This window comes from Zalophus californianus, chromosome 8 (assembly GCF_009762305.2).
Source record: "Zalophus californianus isolate mZalCal1 chromosome 8, mZalCal1.pri.v2, whole genome shotgun sequence".
Taxonomy (NCBI): domain Eukaryota; kingdom Metazoa; phylum Chordata; class Mammalia; order Carnivora; family Otariidae; genus Zalophus; species Zalophus californianus.
Window position 1 is genome coordinate 20,514,965 of NC_045602.1, and position 15,176 is coordinate 20,530,140.

The window sequence follows — 15,176 nt, forward strand, 5'->3', positions numbered from 1 at the left end:
CTTGCGTCCCCTGGCTCAGCCTACGCATCCTGGACAAATCGGGGGTGGGGAGGGGTACACCTGCAGCTTCGGGAGCCCCTGCTGACCCTCGGGGCCCACGGGTTAGGGGCGATGTCAGCTGTCGGCCTGCGCATTCCGACAGGGGCAGGGAATTTGGGGGGGGCGACTACCCCGAAGAACGCTGCAGCTGGAAAACGCGCCTCCCAGGACCTGGGAGCGACAAGCTGGGAAAGGCGCATCTTGGGGTTCAGGTTTCTGGGGAGGCCGCCGGGGCCGCTGCAGGCAGAGGGCGGGAATTTGCCTGGGGCGGGGCGGGGCGGGGCCGGGGGGGTCGGGGCGGCCTGGCAGTGGCCGAGCCTGCGGGAGGGACGTCTCATTAGCATAGCCTCCTCCCCTCCCGGCGCGGCCCTGCACGGCAACCCGAGCGGAGGCCGGCCGCGCTCAGCCTGGGCGGCTGAATGGGCGCGCGGCTCCCGGCTCCGGCCCTTCCGCGTCCCGCCCTCGCTCCCGCTCCCGCCCCGCCCCGGCCTCCGCCGGCAGCCGCCATCCGCCGCCCAGGCTGTGAATGAAAGGCAGGCGCCGCCGGGGCTGGCTGCAGGCGACACGGCGACGCGGCCTCCCCGGAGGCGCTCGCCCCGCGGAGATGTACGGTAAGGAGGGCTCTGCCTCCGGGCTCGCAAACTTGCGGGGCGCGGACCATTGTCCCCCTGCGGGGCCCGGCGAGGCCAGGGGGCGCGGACTCGGTGGCCGGCTGGGCTCTTTCTGTCGCTCCGTGCGCGCGCGGCTGCGCTGAGGGGACAAAGATGCTTAAGGCCGGGCACCCTGGGGTTCTCGGAAGTCCTTCGGGCGGGTCGTTTGCCGGCGTGGGGCGGGTGGGCGGTGGTACGTCAGGGGGCGGGGGACTGGGGTGATCCAGAGCAGCGGCGTTGTGGGGAGAGCGGGTCTCCCTTGGAGCCGCGCAGGCAGGGAGCGTTGGTGGAGGTGGTCTTGTGACAGCATTCGCAGAATTAACAAAAGCGGGTTGCGCTGGGGAGTTTTATGCGGGAAGCCGGTCTGGGATTGCTGGGAGAGCTCGCTGCCTGCCGTACGCGGGGCTCCGAGGATGAGGGGGGCGGCGCCGGTGCAGAGGGCTGGGGCGCGAGCCAGTCCTGGGAGTCTCTTGTCGCCGCCCCTGGATGGACGTGGCCTCTGTCCGCCCCTGCCGCCCGCGGGTCCCGGGTTCCCTAACTTGCAGATTTGCCATCCGCAGTGATGTAGGGAGGAGACGCTGCTGAGGGTACAGCGCAGCTCTGGGGAGTCGGCCACCTTCTGGCTGCTCCCCCTCCCACTTCCCCAACCTCTCTTCCTCCGTTCCCCAGCCATCCCCTCAACTGATGTGCAACAGTTAGCCAGACCCTACTGATGCACAGTTCTGCTTTAAAAATTTGCCAGGCATTTCTCTGGTTTAGAGGCAGTGTGGGTGAAGAAAAGAGAGCGCTTTGGGTCTCACATTGTATCTCTAATGAATGGAGCACTGGAGACCCAGACCAGTCTAGAAATCAACTGCCTTGCAGAGCCTCCAGACGCTCTGAGCTGGGGGGTGTGTGTGTGCATATGTGTGTGTTAAAGAGAGAGAGAATGAGAGAGAGATGTGATCCCGATGGACGTAAGTCCATCAGGACCCAGGTCCTGGGTTCTGGCAGCTGTTTAGGACCAGCCAAAACACTGGTGCTGTGCTCACCTTCCAACGCCACTGCCAGGTAGGGGCTCAGGTGGCACCAGAGGGGTGAGTATTGGGAGAAGAGCGAATTCCCGATTTAACCCACAACTGAGGCCCTCTCAGCTGCCTCACTCTGCACAAAGACTGTGAGTCACAAAGTTTGGTGGAGGCAGAGGAAGCTAAGCATGGTACAAAGGCTCTGCAATCAGTGGGCCTTACTATTTAGAAAGAGAGAGAGACATTCGGCCTTTTCATCAGTGTCCTTTCCTGTCCTTTGGTCGCACATCTGCATTTTTGAACCAGGTTGAGATATCAGCAGATCCCCTCAACAAGTATGATTTCTCTTGGATGCACCAAAGGGAGGGGAGGTTGATCTGAGAGCGTGTTCTCCTGGCCAGTGGGGACTCTGCAGGAAGGTAACAAGGTGGTTGCTTTATAAGCTGGGAGGTTGTGAGGTTCTCAGGAGAAAGCTGTATTTTCTTTCTATTTCCCCCCTATTCTTTTCTGCAGAGTATGCAGCCTGAAGCTGCAGATCACTTGACAAGAGCATGTGACTGCAGGGCACCTGCAGTGGGGAAGGAGTTAGGACCAGGCCCATCAGAATGGGGAAGAATTAGGAACCCTAGTTCTGCTGGGCCACCTCATTGCATTTAGTCTGAGACAGTTTCATAACTGATCCAGGATATCTGGACATTGGGGGTCCCAGTTTGCTTCTGTTGTGTGAAGCGGATCAAGGAGGAGTTGGTTGGTACAGAGAGGTGAACTGGGAAGCCAACATATCTTGGTGTTATTTTTGGATACACCACAGCTTTTTCATTTCTCTGTTATGTTTTTATTCCTCCAGATGCAAACAGAGATGGTACTTACTTCTAAATCATTCATAGAAAGATTATAAAGAAGGAATCCTCTGGGCAGTTGCCTGCAGCAAAGCAAAGTCACGCCAGTGCTGGTGGGGAGATTATTACTGAGTCTTGCTTAGTGCAAAGCCTTGTCTTAGGAGGTGTAAAAGGGAGGCTGCTCTCCAAGGGGAAGGCTCAGTGGCCTGGATTTCAGTATTTTGTTGAATTTTGTGAAAAGAAAGGGTCCGTGTGATACTTATAATCATTCTCTCTCCAGCAGTCAAGAGAGTGATGAAAAAAGAAGTGGATTGGGAGGTTGGGAAGGCACAGAGCCAGACTTCTTATATTTGGTTCTTGTTTTCCAAGTGATTTGCCAGAGTCGACACAGTTAGATGGAACAGGGGGAAAATGAAAACAGGCTTCCTAGCTCAGTGCCCCTCCCCCCTCAATGTCTTGGGTAAATGCTCATTAGGAAAATGCCACGAGGGATTTTATTGACTGATGGGCTGTGAGGCCCGCATGTATAGTCAGAAGTCACCTAAGCTTTAGGTTAATGTGTCCCTTGACCACCCACCATGGTGACTTGATCACACTATGAATTTGTAAAACCTGACTCCCGTTGCCACCTCTCAGCTGCTTGGAGATCTGGGACAGATCTCCCTCAGCTCCCCTCTTCCCTCCTCCTCACCTCACCTCAGCCCCTGACAACTCAGTCTTGCTGCATTCCTCAGTCTCCTCCCTCCCCTTCCTTCTGTCTGTGGAAGAATAAGGGCCCCTTTTCTTGGCTAGAGGACACAGTGCTATTTGGGACAGAAAGAATCTTAGAACTGGAGTCAGCCCATCTCATTCGAAGAGCCAGCTCATGGCTATGTGACTGCAGACAAGTGGGGTCATCTCTGGAAATTACATCTCAGTATGAACTGGTAGAGTGCCCATCTATACCTCCCGAGTCTGTGGTGAGCCTCAAAGCTGGGCAGTGGGTGTAACAGTGCATCAAGAGGTTCTGCACTCACAAGACAGGTTGCTTGAGAGCCTGGTCCCTTCAGATCCTCTTGGGCCTTTACCCTTCTCTCTTCCTCTCTGCCAGCTCCTGAGATGGCTGTTTGCATCACTTCCCACCCCAGCTTAACCACACAGATCATCTTCCTTCACTAGCCACTCAAGCCCCTGAACTAGTTCTGCTTTCCCTTCGCCAAACTCACCCCCGCTGCCTCCTTACCATGCACTCATTTCTAAATCCCACTCACTTTCTGGAAATGGCTCTCCAAACGGGCGCAGGTGACTTCCCACAGTCTTGTTTATACCTAGGAACACAGGTTGATAAAGTAGCTGGAAAAATAAAAGCACTTGGTACTGGGGTAGAATGATTGTAGGCACATTTTCTGGAAAGAAAAGGGTTCCCCTTAATGTTTCTTTTGTCTTTTGAATTGTATAACTAAGTTTCCCTATTCCTCTCTCCTGGGATGGAGCCACAGTGGTCCTGCCTGGGAGTGTCCCACTTGCCCACTGAGGTGAGACAGAGCTCTCTGAGAAATGCTACCCTCCAGGATGAGGGCAGTGGGCCATGGAGAGCGACTAGATAGGATTTCCCCAGAACTACATACAGTCCATAGAGCCCGATCCCACTAGAAAAAAGCTGCTCACCTCTAGGTCCTGCCTCATCCTCAACATTTGCCTCTCTTCATGCTTTGTGATTGAGAATGAGGACTGTAGGGAAGTGAGCCATGGCAGACACCTTTCTGTAAAGTGTGCAACACTTGGATGGTGGATGGTGTGGAGAAGCTGCAAGGTGAAGCTGACTCCCTCTGAGGTGCAAGGCTCACTGTTGCAGAAAGCTCCACAGCTCCTGCTGCTCCCCATCACAGGCAACTCCCACCACACACACACACACACACACACACATACACACACACACACGCACGTGCACACGTGCACACGCGCGCACAGGCTGCAATCTCCCCCCCCAAATCTTGAGGCTCCTGGAGCCCTATGGTGCGGTGGTTGGCTTGGGACAGGAGCTGTGTGTCCTGCCTCCCCCTTATCCCCCTTCCCCGCCAACTCCTTTAAGTCTTCTCAAGAGTGGGGCGGGATCTCCTTGCAGCTCACAGTTCAGTGAATCCAAAGGCAGTTTTCTTTATGCCCGTGTGTGAAAGTAGAAAGTTAATATTACTTTACAGAAAGTCTAGAAAAAAGAGGAGGGTAAACACTGTCCACAATCCTACACCCTAAAACCAATGTTTTCAAAAAAATATTATTATATGAATGACCACTAGGATTTTGTACTCACCTTTTGCCCTTTCCTTGTGATTTCTTGCCCCATCCTGGCTGGGTTACCCTGGGTAGGAGGGTGAGGGAGCACCGAGGGCCCCATAGCCTGGGTCTGAACCCTGACTCTGCCCTTCAGGCAACCTTGGACCTGAGCCTTTCCGAACCTGTTTCCTGGCTCTACAAAGATGACAGTGTCCGCCCACCTCACTGCAGAGATTAATCAGGATAAGAGAGTTGCCCCCACTTTCTCCCTTTCCTCAGCTCTCTCCTCTCTGTTTCTTAATAAAAAAGCCAGGGGGAAACAAGAATTATGTCCCATAAGCTTAGTATCAGTACAACAACAACAACAACAACAAAGAAAAATCTAATTTGAAAATCATCTTTTTTTTCCCTGGTAGTCATACAATCCTTCTAGAAAATCTGGAAAACATAGTAAACTATAAACAAGTATAACTGCTTTTACTGTTTTGATATCTTTCCTTCATGCATTTGTTTATGTGGTTGGAATTATTCATTTTACATAATTTTACATCTAATTTTATATATTTTCTACTTTAATATTGGAATATAAGCATTCCTTCCCCCTCCCCCCGCCCAAGTTAATAGCTGTCGTTTTTAATGGCTATGTAACAGTCTACTGAGTGGAAGTATAATTTCCTTCTTGTACATTTAGGTTGTACATACAGTATTATAACCCTAGGAAGGGTACCAAAGCTTTCTCTGAATTTTAGAATATTTCCCTAGCAGCTCTCCAAATGAGTTGATCAAGGTATATGAACATGTAAAATATTTGTTACATATTGTCAAATTATTTTCAGTTTGTATCAATTATAATCCCACTAGCAGTTGTGAGAGTACCTAACCCCCAGTACTCTCAAAAGCATTAAAGATTGAGATTCCCCGCAACCTGTGCTAATTTGATAGAAAAGTTGTATCATTTTAACTTGTATTCTTTGTTTCTAGTGGCCAAACACTTCGTATGTTTTTTAACCATTTGCATTTTAGTGAATTTTCATACCAGTGAGCGCTTTATTTATTGAAGATATCAACTACTTGCCTGTCATTTGCTTTATGCTTTGTGTTTTGAGGGGAAATAGATATACACTGTCAAGTATTTCTGGAGTGTCAGCTACATATGATACTCCAAAGGGCATCAAGGGGGATACAAAAACATAGAGAAGCCCTTTCCATCAAGAAGATTTCAATTTCAGTAGGTAACCAGGTTGTAAAACGCACAAGACTAAATGATATAAAGGTAGATTCAGTAAAGTTGCACGGTGTTGCAGGATGCAGGAGTTACTCATTAGATGTTCAGCCAGCAGTACCTCCAGGTGGAAGACACCACTGTGAGGTGGAGCCTTTTGAGAAGACTTTAGAGGGGGTCTGAAGGCTGGATGGAGAAGGGCGTAAGGGTGTGCCAGGTGGAGGCACCAATGTGAGAAGGCTCACAGACGTGGGGAAAGAGGCCTTTCCAGAGAGAATTAGGGGTGGGGGCTTCCTGGGTTTGGGCAGAGGTTAGGTGGGGAATGACTTGATGGAGCAAGATAAGGGCTGTTCATTTATCTCTATGAGCGTTAGGAGCCATTGAAGATTTTAAACTGCCAAAAGGCTGATTTGCACAATTGATCTTTTAGGGAAATGAAGCTGGGGGCACTGGGGCCACTGTGCAGAACGGGGAGGGGGGCGATGAAGTGAAAATGAAGAAAAGCAGAGATAGTTGTTGCAGGTAGTTGCCGAAGGAGTGAGAAGCTTTGGACCATTTACAATTGTGCACTTTCAGTGGGAAATGTTTGCCCCTTTTATTTTTATTTTATTTTATTTTTTTAAAGATTTTATTTATTCATTTGACACAGAGAGAGAGAGAGACAGCGAGAGAGGGAACACAAGCAGGGGGAGTGGGAGAGGGAGAAGGAGGCTTCCTGCAGAGCAGGGAGCCTGATGTGGGGCTCGATCCCAGGACCCTGGGATCATGACCTGAGCCGAAGGCAGACGCCTAACGACTGAGCCACCCGGGCGCCCCTGTTTGCCCCTTTTAAAAAAAGCGGTAGGACTGGGGAGGGGGGATTGAAACTTTAAAAAAAAATTCCCATGCTACATAAATGTGGGTTATATAAGCACATATAGAAAATAGTTTATTTTTCTCTCTCAAAAAATTCAAAAAATTTTTTAAAGAAAAAGAAAATAGTTTATTTTGAAATAGGTGCTAAATTACTTAGGGCTGTAAAGTTATTATAATCTAACTTGTTCTAAAGATGATTTGGAGCCTATACTTTATACACACACATATACACATGTACACATACCTGCATTACAATAAATAAAGAGATCAGAGAAATTAAAATCTAAGAATTATACAGAAAAAAAGCTGAGAATAAAGTTATTTCAGGGGAAAAAAAGTGCATACCAGCAGGCCCTGTTGCAAATTCAGTTTTGAGTTTTCTACAGGAAATTCAGTTTTGAGCTTCCTGTAGGCTGAAAAAGAGGGGAAAAGTCATTTGCAAGACTCATAGCATCTGTAGATATGTGTTTTTTTTATTCAATTGCCTAGGCCCAAAACAGCTTTTTGAGATGCTAAGATCTGAAAGAAAATCCTCCCTGAGTTCCTCCAAAAAGAGGAGATATTTCATAAATATTGGTCTAAATTAGATTTTTCTTTTGCTTCTGTAGTTCCTTTAATCTGCTCTATACCAGTCTGGAGAGCACTGAGACCTGTCCAAATCCAAGTTCGTGGGTTCTGATTCCACACCTTGAAATTGCCCCTGGCTCTGTTCTCAGCTTCCTTCCTAGTTTGCCAGAAGCCAAGACTCACTGAGGCTCTTGTCCCCCTTCATGGATGTGATTTCTCCTTCCCCGGATGAATGTGAGCCTTCAAAGAGGTTGCCCCCTGGAGAAGCCATTCCTGCCTTTACAGTTACTGGTCACTCCCATTCATGTGCCTTAGTTTACCTCCCGGCACAGCTAGTTATCACAATCTAGTATTTCTCTGGTCTGTTCTCCATGAAAACAGGGAACTCATTTCTCTCTCTCCCTACTGCCTGTTTGAAAGGCAGGGAACTCATTACCGGCGCCTGGGTGGCTCAGTTGGTTAAGCGACTCCCTTTGGCTCAGGTCATGATCCTGGAGTCCCGGGATCGAGTCCCGCATCAGGCTCCCTGCTCAGCGGGGAGTCTGCTTCTCCCTCTGACCCTCCCCCCTCTCATGTGCTCTCTCTCTCTCTCTCTCTCTCACTCTCTCTCAAATAAATAAGTAAAATCTTAAAAAAAAAAAAAAAAGAAAGGCAGGGAACTCATTTCTCTCTCTCCCTACTGCCATGAAAATAGGGAAAACAGCATACCCTCACTATGAAAACAGCTCCATGAAGACAGGGAACTCATTTCTCTCTCTCCCTACTGCCTCTTTAGGGCATAGGACACTGCTTTGTACAGAGTAAGGCACTGGAAAACTTTATTCAAAGAATGACTCCTAAGCTAAGTGTCATCTTTTTTATCTACCTTGTAACTCCTGACCCTCTACGTATTTCAGCCTTAAATGTGTTTTGAATAGCAGTACAATTACTATTACTTCAGTTTCCATTCACTGGGCCCTACTGTGTGCCAAGCAGTAGTCTAAGCACTTTTTATGTATTAACTGACTTAATCTTCCCCAAACTATGTTAGGGATTATTTTTTTTTAAAGATTTTATTTATTTATTTGACAGAGATAGAGAGAGAGAGAGTACAAGTAGGCAGAGAGGCAGGCAGAGGGAGAGGGAGAAGCAGGCTCTCCGCCGAGCAGGGAGCCCGATGCGGGACTCGATCCCAGGACCCTGGGGTCCCGAGCTAAAGGCAGCCGCTTAACCAACTGAGCCACCCAGGCGCCCTATGTTAGGGATTATTATTTTCATTTTAGAAATGAGAACGTGGAGGCATTGAGGGGTTTAGTAACCTGCCCATGGCTACACAGTTATAGGATAGGACTGGGATTTCAACTTAGGCGGAGTATGGACACCCCCCCCCCCCTTGCCACAGCACTGGCCCTGTAATATTCTGAATGTTTCAGAGAATCCAGGCCTTTCCTTTGCAGAGCTCACTGTACCTCACACTCATGCATGTCAATTTGGGCTGTGCAGGGGAGTGCAGAAGACAGGGATGGACCCCTGAGGGGGATGTGCCTTCCCTTTGGGCCTAAGCCAGTCAGCACGGAATCTGGGAGCCCTCACTTCTCGGTGGGATCCCCTGCCCCTGGACACCCTTCTTACCTCCTTTGTCATTGTTTTGATTTGTGGGAGAGCAAGGGCCCCGGGAAAGCCCTAGCTGTGGATAAGTAAGTAGAAGAGGAGCCAGGAGAGCAGGTTGGTGGGGCCAGAAGACAGGATACAGGAGCCCATGAGGGCATGAGAACCAAGGAGGCTTGGGCGTGCATCTCAGAGACAGGGACAGGTAGGGGGGCAGAGGGGGGCTGTCACGACCACCACGGAGTTACGCACATGCCTAGATGGCAGCGTTCTTAAGGACAGGCTCCACGGTCAGTGCTTGACCTGAAGGAGAACAGAGACTGGGGAGTCTTTAGCAGGAGGACCTCATGCTTCTCGACAGTTTGCCTATGAATTAAAACTCCTTCCCTGTGTCTTCAGGTCCAGCCAGTCTGGATATGGCAATCGCTGCCTCTGAGGGGTGGGTCAGGACTGAGTGGTGTGTGGGAGAGGGGGACAGGGGCCCCAGTCCCACCCAGATGGCTACTTCCTAGCCAAAGGACCCTGGACAGTTCCCCTCCCTCTGAGCCCATTTCCTCCCCTGTAAAATAGGGATAATCAGTCTGCCTGATGTAGTGAGAGTATGCTCGGGGGTCAAATGAGATAATGTCTAGCTGAGTGTGTTTCCATTGCAGAACACTATGCCTATCAAGGGTGATATTATCCCCATGCAAGCAATTCTAATGGATGCTTCTGGGGCATGCCCATGACCTCTCCAGAAACACTGACGATCCCTGTGTACAAGGATGGAAATGTTATGTTTAGATTGTGTTTGTTAAATGCCTTCGATGGAAGGGTCTGGTAAAAACAATGTAATACCAGAGAGCTGCTTCCATACTGTGAGCTAGACCCCTGCCTCTGTGAAATCTGCCTGCCAGATTGGGCCCCTGAGATGGGACAGCCGTGACGCTGATGATGTTGAGAGCTTTCCGGTCTCCTAGAGGACCAGCCACGGATTGGCGGTCCGTGACCATGTCCCTTTTCATCCCTGTACCAGAAAGACAAGAAAATCTCAGAGACCACAAAGAGGGCAGACATGGCCCCTTTAGCCAAGTCTTACACTATGCTACATTCTCTTTTTTTCTTTTTATTAACATATAACGTATTATTTGTTGCAGGGGTACAGGTCTGTGATTCATCAGTCTTACACAGTTCACAGCGCTCCCCACAGCACGTACTATGCTACATTCTTGTGCCTTCCTGACATTTAGCAATGCTTATTCCACGTCATTCTACTCATTATCTCCACTCAGAACTGTCCTTGGGTGGTGGATGCCATTCTTTCTGTGGTTGAGCTGAGGGCACAGAGATTTGGAAGTCCAACAATTTGCTCAAGGTCATGCAGCTGGTCGAAGTCATTTCTCTCCACTGTCTTCTAAGCAGGTGCTCACAGAGCTTCATGTGAGATCAAACACTGCCTTTGTACCTTGTGGCAATTCGTGTGCCTTATGCCAATCAGCAAATTTCACTGCAAGGGAAGAATTCCAAACTGAATATTTGAGTAGATTTGGCATGGATTCCTTGTAGGTTTATATCTAGGACTTTTAAGCTCAGTGCCCTAGTGCACATCCTGTGGTCTGACTATAAATCTGAGAATTAGGGCATCTGGGTTCAAATACTGACTTTGTCATCACCCTATAGAAGGACCCATATAAATTCAAGCACCTGGGAAGCAGGAGTGTTAGCTTCTAATTTGGCAGAGCTCCACGCTTCATCTCCTGCTTATTGAGAGAGACTTTGCTCTGTGTCCCAACTTTCTTTTTAGGTAGATAATACTTTAAATAACATTTATAAATTGTATGAAAAAGAATCCCCAAATTACAAGAACATTTGTAAAGACCTTGGCAGAGATCCCTTAAAAGGAGTACCTGTAATAGGATGTCTTCTCACTACTTGTACAGGAGGGATGCTTCTAGAGCAGAAGCATCCAAGATGACGCTGAAAAAATCAAGAGCTCCGCAGCCTCCTGCCACGTCTTCTTTGGGTCCCCACTGTATCTTATGCTCTGCTGTTATTTTTGTCATTTATTTGTCACACCGAATGTCATTTCTTTCTTTCTACACTAGATCTGTGACACTCTTGAAGACACAGCCTGTATCTTAATTATCTTTATTTTTCCTAGCATCCAGCAGAGATCTTTGGTATGTAGTAAGAGCTCAGATGTTTGCATTGAACTATAAAATAATTATATGTGCCATTTATCCATCCATCCATTCATCCATCTAAACGGAGCAGCCTATGTTTCCAGGGCACCAATGATAGTGGGCAGGGCAGGGGGGCCGTGTCTCAGAAAGAACCCTGTAGTGATAGCAGCAATATTTCACCATTTTACTTTGTCTTCCCCCATTGATCATAATGCTGTATGGAGTAAAGAATGTGCCAGAATATAACCATTTGAATTTTCCTCTAGACTTCGACAGTGTTCATCATGAGAAACAGTCGCTTGGCCTGCCCGCAAAAAATGGTGAAGGGCAGTTAGAGAGACATTCTCCCACATTTCCTCCTTGGCTTGTGGAGCTCAGAATAAATGTCACAATCTTTTTCTTCAAAAAGGAAGGTCACTTAGTAGTATAATTATGGGTAAATCTTTATTTTGATTTCCATTCATATCTTTTGTGCATTATTCTTTCGTAAAACAAGAAAGATAAAAAGGCCCTTGGAGGCAAAGGCAATGAAATGTCTGTTTTTGCATTGCTTGGAAACACCTGACCAGAATGTTCCTGGATAAAGCACTACACAGCCTTGTGCCCCCTCAGTCTCAGAGCTGGAGGGTGGAGGCACTGAGCGGAAGCACAGGTGTGCGAATCTTGGTCATATACAGACAGAATAGAAAAGGGAACAAAACCAAGGTCTTCCCATATTGTTCCCATCAAACTCCTGAAAGTGCCTGGTCCTACGAGCTGCCTGGGCCAGCAGCTGGTAAATACAGTACACACGTCTGTCTTGAGAAGTTTTGCCCCAAAGCTATTCCACAGCACCACTAAGAATGTCCTTTTCCCCCCAGACAACACTGTCAGAGAAGAACAAGGCTGAGTGTTCTGAGGAGTGGGCGGTGCTGGACGTCGTACAAGGCTTTCCTTCTGCTTGGTCAAGGACATTCATTTCTGTGCTGGGAGGGAGAGTTGGCCATCAGGGCCGATTTTGGCTCTGTGAATTTGAGCAAAATTCTTAACCTCCCTCAGCTTTGGTTTCACCATCTGCAAATTGGGAGAGCTGGACTGGATGGTCTTGAAGGGTTCCCCAGTTCTTGGGTCTGATAATGGGTTGGAGCAGCTGTCTGTCCCCTGGGCGGGGAAGCAGGGACTGAGAGTGCACCCACAATGGGAGTTTTCAAAAGATCCAGATAGCAATGTAGACACTGTGATCTCAGGTCCTTTATGTAACCTGGCTATCATTGATCAGATGAGGGTAATGATCCCTTTGTTAATACAAAGAGTGTCTGTTCTGGGGTCCTGTTGAACGGGATGATGCAAGCTGACAAGTATGTTGGGGTAAGCGTGGATAAGAGCTGTGTACGTTCCAAGTGCTGGTGCTACGATTCTTGCTTTATATATATTCAAATTTAACAAAAATCCTGGATGGGAGGTATTCTTTTCCCCCGACCCATTTTCAGATAATGATAAGAATGTTCAGAAAAGGGGGCATCCAGGGGCACCTGGCTGGCTCAGTTGTTAAGCATCTGCCTTCGGCTCAGGTCATGATCCCAGGGTCCTGGGATCGAGCCCCACATCAGGCTCCCTGTTCCGCAGGAAGCCTGCTTCTCCCTCTCCCACTCCCCCTGCTTGTGTTCCCTCTCTGGCTGTGTCTTTCTCTCTCTGTCAAATGAATAAAATCTATAAAAAAAAAAAAAGAAAAGAAAAGAAAAGGGGGCATCTGGCTGGGTCAGTCGGTAGACCATGTGACTCTTGATCTCAGGGTTCTAAATTCGTTCCCCATTTTGGGAGAAGAGATTACTTAAAAATAAAATCTTTTTTAAAAAGTTCAGAAAAGTTAAATGACTTGTTGGAGGTCAACCAGTTCATTAAGTGGCATAGCTAAGAAAAGAACCAGGTCTGTTTCATTCCAATGTTATTTTCTTCTATTATGCCTGGATTTTTATTGAAATTGTCATCATTAATTGGACTACCTCAAAATTAAAAACTTTTGTACACCAAAGAGCCCTATCAACAGAGTATAAAGGCAGCCCATGGAGTGGGAGAAAATATTTGCAAATCAGATATCCGATAAGAGATTTCTATTCAGAATATATAAAGAGTGCTGGAGCATCTGGGTGGCTCAGTCAGTTAAACATCCAGCTCTTGATCTTGGCTCAGGTCATTATCTCAGGGTCATGGGATCGAGCCTCCCATCAGGCTCCACACTGGGCGTGGAACCTGCTTAAGATTCTCTCTCTCCCTCTGCCCCTCCCTCCCCACCCACCACACACTCTCTCTCTCTCTCTCTCTCTCAAAAAAAAAGAGTGCCTACAATTCAACAACAAAAAACTTGTTAAAAAATGGGCAAAGGACTTGAATAGACATTTCTTCAAAGATATATAAATGGCAACAAGCCCCTGAAAAGATGCTCAGCGTCACGAATTATTAGGAAAATGCAAATCAAAACCACAATGATGTATCACCTCAGAGTCACAAGGATGGCTATTGTCAAAAAACCAGAAAATAAGTGTTGGCGAGGATGTGGAGAAAGTGGAAGCCCTATGCACTGCTGGTGAGAATGCAAAATGGTGCAGCCATTATGGAAAACAGTAAGGCGGTTCCTCAAAAAACTAAAAATAGAATTACCATATGATCCAGTAATTCCACTTCTGGATATATACCAAAAGAAGTGAAAACACGGCCTCAAAAAGGTATTTGTACACCCACGGTCAGAGCAGTATTATTCAAAATAGCCCAAAGTGGAAGCAACCCAAGTGCTTATCCACAGATAAATGGATAAGCAAAATGTGATCTATACGTACATGGGATATTATTCAGCCTCAGACATGGTTGATGACCTAGCATTAGTCACCTGATTGCTCAGGGGTGTATAGAAAAAGAGACCAGAAATTATGATGTCATCATATTCTTTGGATCTCTGAAAAACTCCTCCAAGTTGAATGAATATCATTAAAGTACCACTTTTTTTTTAAGAAAGAAGATTTATGTAAATAAAATTGAGGGTGTGTCTGTGTGGGGGAACACTGTGTTGTGGAAGTGGCTGGAATGATGATGAGATTTGGAGGTTGCATCAGGGGTGGTCTGCGTGGGGGGCAAGTGTGTCTTCATCTTGGTGGGGGGTGTATCCCAAGGAGCTAGCCATTGTCCTTGGGAGTAGTGAAACTGAAGCTCCGTGAGAGGTCCAGGGGAGAAGGTGTGCAAGACATATTCCACAGAAGAAAATAAACAGTGAATTCAGACGGTGTCCCCCACTGAATTGGAGGGGCTGGTGCCCTAAATTGCAGGTTGAATTTTTGATCAAGCTGCCTCTCACACCGGCAGCTTGAAATGGCCCTCTCTGAGGTGAGCAGCAACAAGCCTTATTTATTTACAAAAAAGCTCATGCTCCACTAGGGAGCCAGCCTATAATCAATGCGTATGTACTAGCCTTGAAAGAAATCTACTGGAATACTAACCATGGTTATTTCTGCTCAATAGGATCACGGATGGTTTTTGAATTTTCTTTAAAAAATAGTTTGTATTTTTCACATTTTGTGTAGTGAGCATGTGTTGCATGATGGCAGAACGTAAATATAATTAGAAGTATTTTTCATCGTCAAAAGCCTGTGGAGAGTTATCTAGAATCTCCTAATTATGTTGTAGAAACAATTATGCAAGAATGCATGCAAATACAAATCTATGATTAGAGAAATTAGAAATCAAATAGTGGTTGGGTGAGGGGCTTGACTAGAAAGGGGAACCCTTTAGAGGGATCTGAAATGTTTTATCTCTTGTTTGAGTGGTGGTGACACAAGCGTATAAACAGTTGTCAAAACTCAAGGCAGTGAAGTCTTAAGATCTGAGCATCTACTGCATGTTAATTATATTACAATAAGACCGTAAGAAACCCAGGAGAAGAAGAAAACACGCACGCAAACAATAGCGGGTCTATTTTGCATCGCTGGCAAGTCGGCGGGCCGGGAGACAGCCAAGGACCTGTGCCA

At 47.5% G+C, this 15,176-nt stretch overlaps 1 protein-coding gene across 5 annotated transcripts in view; it reads left to right on the forward strand.

The window, feature by feature from the left end:
• The first annotated feature begins 423 nt into the window (after positions 1-423).
• The window catches only part of EFR3B (EFR3 homolog B), an 88,411-nt gene continuing 73,658 nt past the window's right edge, over positions 424-15,176 (forward strand). For 4 of the 5 annotated variants that reach the window (XM_027622825.1, XM_027622828.1, XM_027622829.1 and 1 more), the window contains exon 1: positions 424-650. In XM_027622825.1, coding sequence (XP_027478626.1) covers positions 566-650 — 85 coding nt within the window. In that variant the 5' untranslated portion in view covers positions 424-565. The remainder of the gene's footprint in view (positions 651-15,176) is intronic. The other variant, XM_027622827.1, reaches the window with a different exon arrangement.